Source organism: Dermochelys coriacea, chromosome 6 (genome assembly GCF_009764565.3).
Source record: "Dermochelys coriacea isolate rDerCor1 chromosome 6, rDerCor1.pri.v4, whole genome shotgun sequence".
NCBI lineage: Eukaryota > Metazoa > Chordata > Testudines > Dermochelyidae > Dermochelys > Dermochelys coriacea.
Genome location: NC_050073.1, coordinates 81,293,617 through 81,310,520, shown reverse-complemented (window position 1 = coordinate 81,310,520; position 16,904 = coordinate 81,293,617). Strand labels below are relative to the sequence as shown.

At 41.8% G+C, this 16,904-nt stretch overlaps 1 protein-coding gene across 2 annotated transcripts in view; it reads left to right on the top strand.

Moving 5' to 3' along the window:
- Positions 1 to 13,763, top strand: part of SNX6 (sorting nexin 6) — a 52,394-nt gene extending 38,631 nt beyond the window's left edge. For both annotated transcript variants that reach the window (XM_038405241.2, XM_043515978.1), the window contains 3 exons: positions 331 to 490; positions 3,562 to 3,647; positions 13,028 to 13,763. In XM_038405241.2, coding sequence (XP_038261169.1) covers positions 331 to 490; positions 3,562 to 3,647; positions 13,028 to 13,081 — 300 coding nt within the window. In that variant the 3' untranslated portion in view covers positions 13,082 to 13,763. The remainder of the gene's footprint in view (positions 1 to 330; positions 491 to 3,561; positions 3,648 to 13,027) is intronic.
- Positions 13,764 to 16,904: the final 3,141 nt, after the last annotated feature.

The window sequence follows — 16,904 nt, the reverse complement described above, 5'->3', positions numbered from 1 at the left end:
ATTCCCCATACCTGCCTTCTCCTGAGTTTCTTGCAACATATTCTGAAGCTTCTAGTGTTGGTCACTGTCAGACAGAATATTGGACTAGATGAGACCACTTTTTTGATCCAATATGGGAATTTCTGTGCTCCTTTGTGTTGCTGGGGTGGGAGGATCTGTTTTGCTATATTCACATGGCTAAAGTTAGAATAATCTTAACAAGCAGGAATAAAATGAAAATTTTGAGACAAATAAGGTAGTTATGCTCTGATCTGAGGGCTAAAATTGAAAATATCCAACAGTAGGTAATTGTAGATCAATTTTATACATCCTTAAACTTTGTTTTTGCAGGATCTCCTATATAGAAGATCTAGGTCACTAGTGGATTATGAAAATGCTAATAAGGCATTGGATAAAGCAAGAGCAAAAAATAAAGATGTGCTACAAGCTGAAACCACTCAGCAAGTATGTTGTCAGAAATTTGAAAAAATATCTGAATCAGCAAAACAAGGTATTTGAGCAATCTTTGATCACGTTATATTTGCACATTTTAAAAAAATTTGTTTTCTTGAATAGCCTCAATTTTTCAGACCTTTAGAATATGTTTACTGCTCTGAATTTTCTCTGCTTTTAATCTGTATTTATTTGTGACTTATCTGAGGACATTTAACAGTATTTTCCTTCTATATTAAAGACTAATGGTCTTTCTGGTACCAATATGATGCTTAAATGGCTGAATTTTTTCAAATCAAGATACAAGTAACTAAGTCGTCACTTGTTTTGACATGCACAAAAGTGTAACTGACTGCAGATAGTGAAGACAAATACAATTTTGTCAAGCTCTGTTGAAATGGCCTTACACAACTCTACCTAGCCACTTCAGTGCTGATTTCCATTGACTGCCACATCTCATTGCAGGTGGTTGTAGGTCAGAAACAGAGGAGCCAGTGAGGGGAGTTTTTTGCTGGGGATGCTAGTACTGGAGATTTGTCCCAAATTAAGCAGCTTTCGTGGGTGAAAGGTGCTCCTCCTTTGGAGAAGACGGTTCAGTGTGCTGCCGTCTTTCTGCAAGTCTTTTTCCCCTTTGGGTTAACGTTTGCCTAGGGAAGTGACCCAGTCAGCATCCCCTCTCCTAAATTAGCCCCTGGAGTCTACCTCGCTTCCCCATCCACATCAGTCACTAAAATACTTTTGGCTTTATAAATCTGCTAAAGTTGGTGGCTCTTTGGAGAAGGATCCTGTTAGCCCCTGAAGTGTTCCAACAAGCACATTGTCTTTAGGCTACTAGCCTCATCTGTTCTTAAAATTAATTTTGCCCCAGTGTTCTCTGCAGAGCCCTTCACATACCTGCTTTCACTCATGAGTGAAGGCAAGTTTCTGGGGCAAGCATAGTGATGAAGGGAAAAGAGAAGAATGAATTTAATCTTTAAATTCGGGCTGTCAAGTGATTAAAAAAATGAATCCCGATTAATCACGCTGTTAAACAAAAAATAGAATACTACTTATAAATATTTTTGGATGTTTTCCAGTGTTTCAAATGTATTGATTTCAATTACAATACAGAATACAAAGTGTATGGTGCTCACTTTATATTTATTTTTATTATAAATATTTGCACTGTAAAAATAAAATATAGTATTTTTCAATTAATACAAGTACTGTAGTGCAATCTTTATCATGAAAGTTGAACTTACAAATGTAGAATTATGTACAAAAAATAGCTGCATTCAAAAATAAAACCATGTAAAACTTTAGAGCCTACAAGTCCACTCAATCCTACTTCTTGTTCAGCCAATCGCTCAGACAAACAAATTTGTTTACATTTGTAGGAAATAATGCTGATCGCTTCTGGTTTACAGTGTGACCTGAATGTCAGAAAGGGCGTTCTCATGGCACTGTTGTAGCCAGCATTGCAAGATATTTACGTGCGAGATATGCTAAACATTTGAAGCCCCTTCATGCTTCAACCACCATTCCAGATGACATGCGTCCATGCTGATGATAGGTTCTGCTCAATAACGATTCAGTGCATGTTCGTTTTCAACATATGAGTCAGATGCCACCAGCAGAAGGTTGATTTTCTTTTTTGGTGCCTTGGGTTCTGCTTTGGAGTGTTGCTCTTTTAAGATGTCTGAAAGCATACTCCATTCCCATCCTGATTGGATTTTGGAAGGTACTTTACATTCTTAAATCTTGGGTCTAGGTGCTGTTGCTATATTTAGAAATCTCATATTGGTACCTTCTTTGCATTTTGTCAAATCTGCAGTGAAAGTGTTCTTAAAACGAACAACATGTTGGGTCCTCATCCGAGACTGCTGTAACATGAACTATATGGCAGAATGCAGTAAAACAGAGCAGGAGGCATACAGTTCTGCCACAAGGAGTTCAGTCACAAATTTAATTAACACACTATTTTTTTTAACCTGTGTCATCAGCATGGAAGCATGTCCACTGGAATGTTGGCCAAAGCCTGAAGGGGTATACAAACGTTTAGCATATCTAACAAATAACTATCTTGCAATGCTGGCTACAAAAGTGCCATGCGAATGCCTGTTCTTGTAAATAAGAAGCTGGCAGTATTCTCTCCCGTAAATGTAAAAAAACTTGTTTGTCTTCGCGATTGGCTGAACAAGAAGTAGGATTGAGTGGACTTGCAGGCTCTAACGTTTTACATTGTTTGTTTTTATTTTTGAGTGTAGGTATGTAACAAAAAAATCTACATTTGTAAGCTGCACTTTCATGATAGAGAGATTGCACTTCAGTACCTGTATGAGGTGAATCGAAAAATACTATTTCTTTTGTTTACCATTTTTACAGTGCAAATATTTGTAATAAAAATTATATAAAGCGAGTACTGTGCACTTTGTATTCTGTGTTGTAATAGAAATCAATATATTTGAAAATGTAGAAAAACATCCAAAATATTTAATAAATTTCAATTGGTATTCTATTGTTTAACAGTGCAATTAAAACTGCGATTAATCGCAATTAATTTTTTGAGTTAATCGCAATTAATCAACAGCCCTACTTAAAATTTAATATTTTAATTTTTTTTAAAAGGGACACACACTGATATTTGACTCCAAAAGAGCTTTCCATATATGAAAATTATGGTTAAGAGAAGTCATCACAATCACACTTTAAATAGCTCCTTCTCTAAGGTTATGTCTGCACTGCAGTTAGATGTGCATAACAGGCCCATGACAGATGAATCAGGATTGAGGGACTTTGGCTAAGGGACTGTTTAATTGAAGAATAGATGTTGGGCTCGGGCTGCAACCTCCCACTTTATAAGGTTTGAGAGCTCAGGGTCCAGCCTGAGCCTGAATGTCTACACCATAATTAAATAGCCCCTTAGTCCGAACACTCTGAGCCTGAGCCAGCTGGCACAGACTAGCTGCAGGTTTTTAATTGCAATATAGACATACCCTAACAATGCTGCAATAGCTCTGAGCCCAAATTACAGTCCTGAGTCTTAAACTTGTGATTTCCCCCCTCCCACCCCCATCCCGAGGGGAAAGTGTCCTAATGCTTGAATGCACTGACACTGTTTTTAATGGAATCACAAATTATACTTTACAGAACTTGTAGACTTTAAAACAAGAAGAGTTGCTGCATTCCGAAAGAATCTAGTGGAACTTGCAGAATTGGAACTGAAGCATGCTAAGGTAATCAAAACCTATTTTGGTTTGTATTTAAATCCGTTTTTCCATGTTGAATACTTGGATAAGATCAGTTTGGTCATTTCTGAGCTATGTAATGTACTCTCCACCTCCAAAAAGTTCTGTCAGAGCTGATATGAAGTGTGAGCAGCTTCAGCTGAAAGGCTAACTTTTATAAACTTGTGAACTATGGAGAATAGGGGTGCATGTATAGACTTTCAATAGGACTTGCAGTCCTAAGTGCCTTCAGTGCTTTTTGAACATCTCTATCCCATTGAAAATATCTCATGCATTGACTATAGTATTGCTGCCTACAGTATCTGTCTGGGTACCTATATGACTCTCATTAGCATAGTATCCGAGTTTCCTTCTCAGATATTAGTGGATTATATCCTTGCAACCCCCCCAGTGAGGTATGAAAGTATGCCTGAAGCTCATACAGGAAGTCTGTCACTGAGCAAGATATTGAGGCCAGATCTGTGTATAGATTCTTGAATATACCTTTTGAGCCTTGGTTTCTTTTAGTTCACTAGCATAGGATGTTGACTAAGAAACTTCAGTTGCAGATAATTTACAGAACCTGCTAAATGGTTTTAAGGAGGTGAATTATTTTTCCCCAAAAGAACCTAAGTGCACTGTCCTTAAATGTCATTTAAATGCATTTGAGCAACTTTTTTTTTGGCCTTTATGGAGATAATAGCTTACTACTTTTGACAAAGCTGCAGACTATGGGCTATAACATCTTATTCCGAGGAATTTTCAAGAAAAGCTATTCTGAACCATCTGTTCCTTCGGAATTCACATTATTCAACTGTTACCGTTGTCTGGACTTGCCACTGTTCCCACTAAAACCTTATTTCTGCGGGGACCTATTTTGAATATTTTAGGCTGAAATTAGGCATAGACGCTTGAAATTCAAGAGTGTGTATGGATCTATAAAAATGTACATCCATGCAACTTTTGTTTAAATTGGTTTGGCCATTTCAGTTTGATGTAAAACAGTTTAGTTTGGATGCGTTTTTAATGCTGTTAGAAGAAATGGCTTTTTTAACGTAATTTTCAAGTAATCTTTTTTCATTACTTTTTCCTTTTGTCATCCATCTTAAACTAAACTCAAAATATGTATTTATGTACTAGAAGCACTAGAATATGTGGGACCCTTCATTTAATTCTTATGGATCAGATGGCTTTCACATTTAGCCTTTTAAAAAAGTCGTGTTTTATATTGGTTTGAGTGTGATGCTTCTTGGGGCACCCAGGACTGAGAGTCACCTTGTTACCCTCTGTCTCTAGTGCAAGGGAGTATTTCTTCTGCCAGCTGAGTATTAGCTCCCTCACACAGCCAGCCTGTCAGCCACTCAAGCAGTCTCCTCTGGGCTATACCAGGTCTGCATGTTGACAATAGATACGCCCCAGCTCCCAAGTCCCTTCAAAGTGTCTCCTTGTGGTATCTAGCCTCTGACCACCAGATACCCACAGAAATCCCAGATCCTCTGTTCCCAAAGGAACAGTGTCCCCCAGTTTACTAGTGTCACGGTAGGCCACCACTCCTGTATCACACACAGCACTTGAGTTCAATTATAGTAAAACAAAAGGAAACTTAAGAAAGAATAGAAATTCAAATAGGAACAAGTGTGAGTGATGGAAACAAGTGGATACATATGGAACAAAATCATAAAATGCAAACAAGGGCCTAAACTTATTAAGTTACCTTTCCTATCTAATAAAGTAGATTCTCAAAGTTCAGTCTTACAGTGCTTGTTAGACCAAGTAGCTAGGACACAGTCTTTCATGAAGCAACCCTACTTATCAAGGTACCTCCTCAGTGAATGAATCTAGAGTGTCCTCCTTCCTCCCCTCCTCCCCCACCATGACTTACTGAATAAGTCTTTTGTCTTTATTCACAGAGAGGGCAATCCCTTCACTGTCCCTTTGTTCCTTTTCACTTCAAGTGGTTTTCATGATTATAGTTTCTTTGATGGTTTTCCGTTGACTTTTTTGGGTTGGTGCAAAGGAAGACAATTGAGCAATACAGTACATACTCTGCTAGCCAGGGTGGAAGACAGCTCCTTTCTGCTTTAATAAGTCCTCCCCAAGCATGTTATTCTCTGGGGACTAACTTGTGCTTGAAGACAGTAAGGAATAACTTTCAATGTAGTTACATTATTCCTTTAAATATTACTCATACACATCTCACAATGGTTATCGATAGGTTACAAGCTTTCAGTAGAGACCTCACGTACTACCTCTGTGTGAATGGTGTGGTAAGTTTGTCAGGTGTGAGAGAGGAGTTGCTTGTAATGAACAGTGAGCCCTTTGGCAGTTGGCACCAGTGGGCCTCTGTCACACAGAGAAACCCAGGGGTCCCTGAATGTCCTCATTTCACTTTGCCCAAAAGATGCTGTGTATTTTGGGAATGGTGTAAAATTTTATCTTTTAATTTACCAGAAATGGGAATCGGGGACACTGTGCATCCAAAAACTCTGTTCAAATACTGAGTTCTTATTTTAGTCTATAAGAACTTAGATTTCCAAGCATAGACAGTTTGCTTGGAATCTGTATGTAGTCATGAGTCTATAGTACTTCCTTTTGTACTATTTGCTTTAATGTATGCTGCAAATTCCTTCCCTCTCCAGTGATATAGTTACCCAGATTTCCTCACTTCCATTCATACTTTCCAGGGAACAGTAATGCTAATGCTAGTCACAGATTGAGACCTTCGAAAAAACTGATAAATTCAGACTCCACTTTGTCTCTGACCTAATGGTCTTGGTTTTCCATTCTCAACTCTAGCACTCTGTTTACTTCTTTGGATAGTATCCAAGTCCTGCTTTTTTCAAATATTGCAAAGCTCATAATACCTGTACATTAGAGATGTGATCTGCAGACAGCATCATTAATGGAGCAAGGGAATGTATAATAGAAAATTCTGATCAACTTGACCTTGGTTATGAAATTAAAACAAATTCTTAGATTAATTTAGTTAATTCAATTCTTTTATTAAGCCTGTTAGTGCTTGTTGGTCTGTCTGGTGCTAGTGCACTTTGCATTCCTTTTAGATCTCAGAAAATTATAACAACTCATGATGCCCTTGTATAATCTAATTTTGTTTTAACAATGTGACAGAATATGAAGGAGAAACTAAAGCTGTTGCAAGATATTGTAGTGTAGTTATATTATTTACCTTTAAGCTTCTATTGACCACCTTTAAATTTTTAGATACTCCTCTGATCTGTTGAATCAAATGATTGCAGTTGTCTACTTCAGGACAAGCCAAAGGAAACTTAAAACTTCAAAATGATCATTTTGAATAGTTTTGGTTGTGGTCAAGAGATGCTGATTCAAAGTGGTAATTTTCTGACCAAGATGTCTTTGCCTCTCTCAGATTTTAGATTGCTATCTCTGGAATGGTCATAATAGGCATACTTCATTCAGTCACTGGCAAAATAGAATGCTGATAAAAACCTTTTTCAGACCTCCAAATAACTCTTTTAATAAGAGATCCTTTTTTTGGCTCTGGTGTATTTTCATTTTAAGGAACTGTTTTATAATGGTGTGGGGCAGAGAACAAACCCCAGCAATGACCCTTCAGGAATTAGGTAGGAGGCTTTGATACTAAGGCTTATTTTGATAGTCATTAGTGGGACCAGTAAAAGTTTAAGGGTATGTCACTCTGGCAATTATGAAAATCATGGGACAGGCTTTCGATCTTCTTACTATTTGACTGAACACCAGAAGCTGTTTGTTTAAACCTTCCTCACAAATTCTGGAATTATGAATAAGAACTTACTTTCATGAAAAGTTCTGTAAATTTGTAAATAACGTCCACTGTACCTCAAAGCCTTATCATCTTTCTCAGAATTGGTGAGATGGGGAGTGACTGAGGCCTCGTGCCCCCTCTCTGGAGCTGAATTTTTGGAAGGGGGATTTTGTAAATTCCAGATACACTTTTAGATGTGATCTAAAAGGAAAACTGAATTTTAAATTTGTTACCCTCCTTTGCCAGTAGAGGGTAAAGTTGTTTCTGTGGTACCTTTTTAGACAAGTGAAAACCTCCAGACAGTTCTAAACTATGCAGGTTTGGTGTAGCATGTGACTGCTAGAAAGTAAATTCATAGAAGATTAGGGTTGGAAGAGACCTCGAGGTCATCTAGTCCAATGCCCTGTTCAAAGCAGTACGAACCCCAACTAAATCATCCCAGCCAGGGCTTTATCAAGCCGAGCCTTAAAAACCTCTAAGGATGGAGATTCCACCACCGCTAGGTAAGCCGTTCCAGTACTTCACCACCCTCCTAGTGAAATAGTTTTTCCTAATATCCAACCTAGACCTCCTCCACTGCAACTTGAGACCATTGCTCCTTGTTCTGTCATCTGCTACCACTGGGAACAGCCTAGCTCCATCCTTTTTGGAACCCCGCTTCAGGTAGTTGAAGGCTGCTATCAAAACCCCCCTCACTCTTCTCTTCTGCAGACTAAATAAGCCCAGTTCCCTCAGCCTTTCCTCATAAGTCATGTGCCCCAGCCCCCTAATCATTTTCGTTGCCCTCTGCTGGACTCTCTCCAATTTGTCCACATCCTTTCTGTAGTGGGGGGCCCAAAACTGGATGGAGACACTCCGTCACATCCTGAATTCTAGCTCCAGGCAAGCAGCCCTTCTTGAGTTTCCTGGTCTGGATGGCAGATGGATGATACTGTCCCTCCTAGGAGGAAGTCCCTGACCACCACCACCCGTCTTGTCCCCTTCGGAGTGGTGGTCGTAGAACCTCATTCCCTAGGATAATGCATTCCATGCCTTCTGGTTGATGGTCTTCTGATCCCTCCCCTCAGATGACTCTTCCAAACCATTCTCCGCTGTAGTACCTGTGCACAGAGCCTGTAAATGGTTTCTTACCTCTATCTGCATTGGGGGTACATGGGTTCTCCTCTTTCTTCTTCTGGAGGTCACATGCTGCCAATTTTCTTCCCCATTCTGCACTGCCCTCTCTGATTCTTCAACATGCTGTGCCTGCAGTACCAAATGCTGACTTCTCTCCAGAAAATCTTCATTTTCTCTGATGCAACGCAGGGTTGATACTTGGGTCTCTAGTCCTTTAACCTTCTCTTCCAATATGGAGACCAGCTTGCGCTTCGTACAGTCTACAGATGAAGTCCCTTCTCTCCTCTGGGGGAGAGACAAACATGGCACATCCTGTGTAGGTCATAACAGCTGATTGCTCACTATCTATATTGTCTTCCTTCTGAGAGCCTCTTCAGATGTTGTATTTATTGCTCACAGAAGCCTGAATGGCAAAAAATTCTGTAGGAACTCCCCCCAGGCAAACTCCCTCTGTTTGCTTCTCTTCCATTTGCAGCTGGTTGCTTTTTTATAAGGCTGCTGGCTCAAAGCAGTTGCCCAGGCTCAAAGCCTTCCCTCCAATCAACCACTCAAGGCCCATCTGGAACAAAGCACTCCCAATTCACACTGTTCAAACAAACTACCCACATGGTCAGAGAGTTACACTTTTTAAACAAACACACACACTGTCAAACAGTCCCTGCAGCTAGCACCAATCAGGCAAATGGTCACAGCAGAAAGACACTCAAGATATTCACCCCGCCAGATCACAACAGAGCCCTCCTAATGCAGCACTCACCATAGCTTGGTTCCTAGGCGAACTCCCTCTGTTTGCAGCTCACTCGGTTCACAAATTCAATATATTATGTATATAGAAGCTCTTGAGCTGTAAGTGTGGAAGTCTGTATTTAATGTTTGGCTATCTCATGTGAAAGTCGCATGTAAGCCTCATTACCACTTTAAAACCATCTTAGTTCTGTAATGTTGAACTTGAACTACAGTTCATAAACAGAGTGATGATCATACTCTGGAATTGGTGAGGATAAACAGTGCAACTTGAGTGCAGCTAACATAGTTCAATCAACAACTCATTACAGAATTCTGATCTCACACAATTAATTTTAGATTCTCAAATGTGTATGTAAGGTGGGACAAAACCCACTTTTGACATGTATGCGTTACATTAATACAAGTTTTTGTTGTCTTCTCCAAACATAGGGGTTATGAGGGAATGTGTTCCTCATCTGCCACCCAGTATCTGAAAGATTTAGTATATGAAACTTGTTCTATTCTTAGTATATGAAACTTGTTCTTTTCTTAAAGGGGAAAAAAAGATCCTGGCAACTAGATCCTTCTATTATAGGCCAGAGACTACAATCTCTCATGTATTACCATCCATATGTACACACACATTTTGCCTATTCTGCCAGCATACTATAGGTTCCACTCTACCTCATTCACCTTTCCAGCACTGGGCAAAGATCAACCTTTGCCATGATCAGTCTAGCAATGTGGGCCTTAGACTCCTGGGTCCCTATGACCTAGCAACATGGGTGAATCCCCCTGCATCTTACATGGGTTGGAAGGGTGGATATAAGAAAACACCGTGTTGGTGTAATTCGTATACACAACAGGAAAAACTTTAGTTTCTCTTGTGGACTACTGGTGACTGCTGCCTGTGAGTGGAGTATGGATGGGGTAAAGAATCAGACAAAATTGGTGTTTGGAGTTTTAACTGACATTGTTGTCCCATTTCTCCAAAGAAGGGCAAAGAAAACAAAATTAACAATGGGGGATGGCTGAGAGATGATTTTTTTTTTTATATGAGGTCTTTTATGCTTAACTGCTTAATTTGGAGAGGAGAAGGATTAGGGGGAGATGCAAGAATCTTAGTCGTATAGGTTAAACCAGAGGTGGGCAAACTACAGCCCGTGGGCCACATCCAGCCCTCAGGACCGTCTTGCCTGGCCCCTGAGCTCCTGGCCGGGGAGGCTAGCCCCCAGCCCCTCCCTTGCTGCCTCAGCTCACTGCGCCACCTGCACTCTGGCCCGTTGCTCCTGCCGGGTAGTGTGGCAGTGTGGCTGGCTCCGGCATTGTAAGGGAGCGGGGAGTCCCGGGGAGCAGTCAGGACAGGGAGAGTTTGGATGGGGTGGAGGTTCTGGGTGGGGGGAGCTGGTTTGGCGTGGGAGTCCCGGGGGCCCTGTCAGGGAGCGGGGGTGTGGATAGGGGTTGGGGCAGACAGGGAGCAGGAGAGGTTGGATGGGTTTGGGGTTCTGGAGAGGGGCAGTCAGGGGAGAAGGAGAGGTTGGATGGGGGTGGGGTCCCGGGGGGGCGGTTACTGGCGGGGGTCCTGGAAGGGGGCGGTCAGGGTACAAGGAGCAGGGGAGGTTGCATGGGTCGGGGATTCTGAGGGCGGCAGTCAAGGGGAAGATGGGGGCGGGACCAGGCTGTTTGGGGAGGCACAGCCTTCCCTACCTGGTCCTCCATATAGTTTTGCAATCCTGATGTGGCCCTTGGGCCAAAAAGTTTGCCCATCCCAGGGTTAAACAGAAGCAGTAGATTTTTCTTTTTCTTTTTCTTTTTTACATATCAAAAGCTTCCTTATATTAAAAATCAACTTTGAAATTAAGATCATACATAAACTCACTGCTGCAGGTTACAGAAGCAAATAGTTACCAAGAAAGCTCTGGATTTGAATAAGAACAGAGTTTAAAACTGTAAAATTCATCAGTCCACATGCTTGACAGGGTGTATGCTCATTACTAACTGGGATCAAGAAGCATCTTCCATGGTATAATTGTGCATTATGAGGGTTTTGTCTGTCCATCTTTCATTGGACTAGATGGAATATTAGGATGTTCATTCTTAGCAATTCCTGTTTCTTGCCCAAACTCTTCAACTTCAGATTGGAGAACAAACTCAGTACAATTTGTAACTGTAGATAGCAATGGCATGTATAAAATAGATGGTAGCCAGCACAGTGTGCTTTAACTTACTTTTTAGAATTTAAAGAAACTGGTTTTCTAATAATGGCATTGTAGGGTGCTATAGTTAGCTCACTGATTTCCAGACCATATTTGATTAATTTGTAAGTAAATATATTTTTTCTAACTGTGAGCCCTGTAAACTCAGTCTTGGATCTGAAATTCAAGTTGGTTGTTGCTTTGTAATGCACTATTAATGATTTTGCACGCCAAATAGTTGTTGTTTAATCTGTACAACTAGGGATAGATTTGGCCTTGTAGTTGAAACTTAACAGTTTTGATAACAGCTCTCCTATAGCTGCTGTCTCTGCAGTGATAACAAGTTAGTTTTTTATTTTGTCACTACCATCAGCAAAGCGATAACACACATGGAACATGTCTGAGGAATAAGGTGACACTTTTTGTAATTTTTCAGGATAAGACCACCCTTTAAATCGGGTGGGCAAACTTTTTGGCCAGAGGGCCACATTGGGGTGCAAAACTGTATGGAGGGCCGGGTAGGGAAGGCTGTGCCTCCCCAAACAGCCTCGCCCTCTCCCACTTCCTGCCTCCCTCAGAATCCCCCCCCCCGCTCCTTGTCCTCTGACCGCCCCCTCCCAGGATCCCTGCCCTTAACTGACCCCCAGGACCCCACCCCCCCATCCGCTGCCCCTCCTGAACCTCTGCCCCATCCAACGGCCCCATGTCCCTTGGGATCCCCTGCCCCATATCCAACCCCCGGTTCCCTTATGCCGCTCAGAGCAGCATGTTTGGAGCCGCCCAGCCAGAGCCAGATGCTGCCCAGCATGAGCGCGCAGCCCCACCGCTCAGAGTGCTGCTTGCACGGCGGGGTGGCTGCGAGGGAGGGGGAACAGCAGGGGAGGGGCTGGGGGCTAGCCTCCCCAGCGGGGAGCTCAGGGGCCGGGAAGGACAGTCCCACGGACTGGATGTGGCCCGCGGGCCGTAGTTTGCCCACCTTTGCTTTCAATCATTGGTTTAGGGCATTTAATTGATTCTGTTTTTCCTTCATTGCTTCAAGATAAACATATCAAAGAAATTCCTGTCTAATTTATTTTTTACTGATGTACAATGTATTACTTGAATAATATGAATAATTCTGTTATGGAAATAATCTGACAATAGTAGTATTACTATCTTTTCTGAGTGAGGAGTATCTGAAAGAATATCTTCAACACAAATCTCAGTCATTCTTTTACAACTGAGAATTTAACTCTAAAAGAAAGGACGAAGACAGACCTCTGTAGTAAATTTGTTGTGTTTTGTATCACAAATAGGCTTTTGTTGCGATATGTTTGGGAAGGATATGAGATGTAGTGGAGAAGTTATTTAAACTAACCAAATTCAGAAAGTGTACTAGATATCAATTTCTGTTTAGCAGTTCCTTGAGATTGGCTTCCTATGTTCAACAGATCTTTCAAAGAGATCAAAATTGCTTAAACAAAAATATTTTACAAATGTTTTATAGCTACCCATGCTGCTTAATAAGTAATGAATTTTATCTTCGTTTACAAATATTTTATACCTCAGAAAATAGGGAAACGTGGTCATCATTTTCTTTATTTCTACAGGGTAACTTGCAGCTGCTGCAGAGCTGCCTGGCAGTGTTAAATGGAGACACATAAAACACTCTGTCCATCCACTAACAAGGGCTGCCTTCTTCTGGATTTTGTTTTCATGACTTTTAATAGGGATTTACATCTCACCGGAGAAATCAGTTGGCAAAGTATGCCTAAATAATCTCCTCTTCTCTGGCAAAGTATGCCTAAATAATCTCCTCTTCTCTGAAAAAGTGAAGACTCCGGAAAGCAGTTCCAGACTATATGAAGCAACAGCATACTCATTTATGCACATGTATTCACACACGTTTATTTAATCATTGTATGCTTTCATTGTTCAGAAATCAAATGTCCTGTTTCTTTGTGAAAGTAGCCAATATAATTATGTTCATGTTATGAATAGTATTATGGTATGGCTGCCAGTCGTCTTTATCTTTGTAAGTAATTTCTGAAGTTGCCCATTTGAATGCATTGTTCAAATGGATTAAATATTGCCATTAGATGTTTGAATATTGTTGTTATAAAGCATTGTATGCATTGTCTTAGTTTTTCCATGTCCTGGTATCAAGCATCTTAATATGATTTTTTCCAAATAATAAACATTTCTTAGAAATTTTGGAGAACTTTGTGTAATCTTTATAATTATGATTTAAAAGGAAAAGCAAATGCATTTGTATGTTTGCCTTAACTTGTAGACTGATCCTGATTATTGTAAAATAAACTGAAATCAGTGATTTTTTTCCTAAAATTATGCAGTCATTGTATCATCTATAATAATTTAAATAGGCATTTGTAGCAAATTTGGTTAATTTGATCAGCATTTTCTCCACTCATCCTCTGAAGCAAATTGTTGAATAGCATTGGATTGGACTGACCCTGCTTCCAGTTATACTCTTCCAATAACTCTTCTCCCTTAAATTTGAAGGTTTATTAGCTTGTTTATCTACTGGTACCATTTAGACATTGTTTCAGACTTGGTTACCATTCTATTGGAAAGTAATTTTTAAAAAGAGTTTGGTTTTTTTAGTAGGAAGAGGAGTGGCAAAAGCATGAGTTTAGAAAGCTGTGGAGGCAGTCAGAGAGAATGTTGCAATTCACCCTTTCTTGGTTAAACACAAGTAGCTTTGCCTCAAAACAAAAAACAAAAAACAAAAAACAACCACAAAACCAACGATTTGGACATGAAGGAGTGGCAGGAATGACAGAGGAGGGTCACATTCCCCTGACCAAAATTTTGGGCTGTGACTCTTACTGACTTTGGATCCTTAGGGTATGTCTACACTGGCAGAGTTACATTGCTGCTCAGAGCGCTGAAGGGAAACCGCTGATGTGTGTTCACACTGTCAGCTGCCTGCACGATAGCGTGTTCACACTTACGGCACTTGCATCGGTATTTGGAGCGGTGCACTCTGGGCAACTGTCTCACAGAGCATCTCTTCCTCTTCTGCTGCTAAGAGTTGTGGGAAGACGGAGGGGGTCGCAGGGCCTCCTGGGTCCTGTCCCAATGCCCTGTGATACATTGCTTCACGTCCCAGCTATCCCTGTGCTTCCGTCTGTTGTGGTGTCATCTTTCAACAGTTTGTGTACTGCACGTCCTGCCTCTTTGGTCTGCAGGAATGGATCACACACTGTTGACCAATATGTTCTCTCTAACACGTCTCGCGTGGCAGTGGAGTTATTCCTTAAACTACAAAGTCAAGAGGAGTTTGACATTGATCTCACCACGAGTAGTAGCTATGACACGAGATTGCTTGTGGCATTAACAGAGGTGTTGCTTTTGGGCTTGGGAAACGAGCACTGAGTGGTGGGATCGGATCATCATGCACGTCTGGGATGACAAGCAGTGGCTGCAGAACTTTCAGATGAGGAAAGCCACATTCATAGGACTGTGTGATGAGCTCAGCCCTGTGGCGCAAGGACATGAGAATGAGAGCTGCCCTGCCATTGGAGAAGCACATGGTGATTGCACTGTGGAAGCTGGCTACTCCAGACTGCTATTGATCGGTCGCTAACCAGTTTGGAGTGGGAAAGTAGACTGTTGGACTTGTATTGATGGAAGTGTGCAGGGCCATTAATCGCATCCTGCTTCAAAAGATTGTGATTCTGGGCAACATGCATGACATTGTGGATGATTTTGAACAAATGGGCATCCCTAACTGTGGAGGAGCAATAGATGGCATGCATATTCCACTTCTGGCACCAGACCACCTAGCCACTGAGTACATTAATCGGAAGGGATATTTCTCTATGGATCTCCAGTTTGTTTGTGGATCACTTTAGGCGTTTCACACACATTACTGCAGGCTGCTCTGGAAAGGTGCATGATGACACACATCTTTCGGAACACTGGCCTGTCCAGGAAGCTGCAAACAGGGACTTTTTTCCCAGACCAGGAGATCACTTTAGGGGAAGTCAAAGTGCCCATTGTGATCCTGGGAGACCCTGCCTACCCTTAATGCCATGGCTTATGAAGCCATACACAAGGAACCTTGACAGCAGCAAGGAGCGGTTCAGCAACAGGCTAAGCAAGTGCAGAATGACTGTTATGTGCTTTTGGCCATTTAAAGGCCTGCTGGTGCTGCCTATATGGGAGGCTGGACGTCGCCGATGGCAATATTCCTATGCTTATAGCCGCGTGCTGTACGATCTATAATATTTGTGAAGGGAAGGGTGAAAGCGGTCCAGCCCTGAGTGAAACTGAGGCTCAGCACCTGGAGGCTGAATTTGAACAGCCAGAGACCAGGGCTATTAGAGGGGTGCAGAACAGGGCCATAAGGATCAGGGATGCCTTGAGGCAACAGTTTGAAGCTGAAAGTCACTAATTGTTGCTATGCTTGGGGGTGCAGTGCTTGTAATGCTAGGAGGTAATTGTGATTAGTGCAGATGATGCACTATGAAGGTTTAAGAAAATTGCCGGTTGCTTTGCAAGGGCTCTGTTTGCTTTCAATTAATGGAATAAAGATTGCTTTCAAACCAAAACAATTATTTTATTAAGAAACAATAACTGGAGGAGAGACAAACAAAAAAACACATCAGCACTGAGGGGGATGGGGAAAGGGAGGGCCCTTGGAGTAGATGGGGTCCCGGGACGGTTAAAGATTTGTGTATGTCCAGGTATCATATGCAACCTTGTCGTTTGGAGTACAGTGCAGGGGGTACTGTACTTCAGCAGAGCTAAACTGCAGAGGGATGGGTGATGAGTGCAGTGGGTACTGGGAGTCTACAGGGCTGGACTGTGATGGGGCAGGAGTGGAATGCAGTGGGTACAGTGGAGCCAAGATGTTTTTAAGAGTATTTTGGCAGTGTCCTGGGGAGGAGGAGCGCCTGGGAAAGAGTTTTGTGACAGCAGCTGCAGGGGAGGACGGGCGCGGAGCTGCCCGGTTTGCAGTGCTATAGCGTCTGGAGTATGTCTGCTTGGCGCTCCATAACTTTTAAGAGCTTCCGTGGCTTTGTTCTGGTGCGCTGCATTCTTCTGTCAGTCCCTCTTCTCACTGTTCCACCTTTCCTTCAATTCTTGTTTTTTGGTCGCGGAGTCCATCATGACACCATGCAGGAAGTCCTCTTTAGTTCTTCGTGGCTGCTTTCTAATTCTGCGCAGCTGTTCAGCCGACGACAACAAAGAGGGAGACTGGGCTCCCAAGGTCATCTCTGTGAATCCAAAATGCAACATTTTACAGAAGCAGTATTGTTTGTTTGCAACACACAGACCACTGATTCAGTGATTTAAAAACACAGACACTATTCATATACCTGTCACTAACTGGCTGACTCCAGGCAAGCACACATGAGCCACAAGACCCCCCCCCCCAATGGTGAGTAACCTCAGAGGCAGGGAAATCAATGTTCCAGGACCGTACTGTACACTGGGCATGTGGCTCTTGGGGAGAGC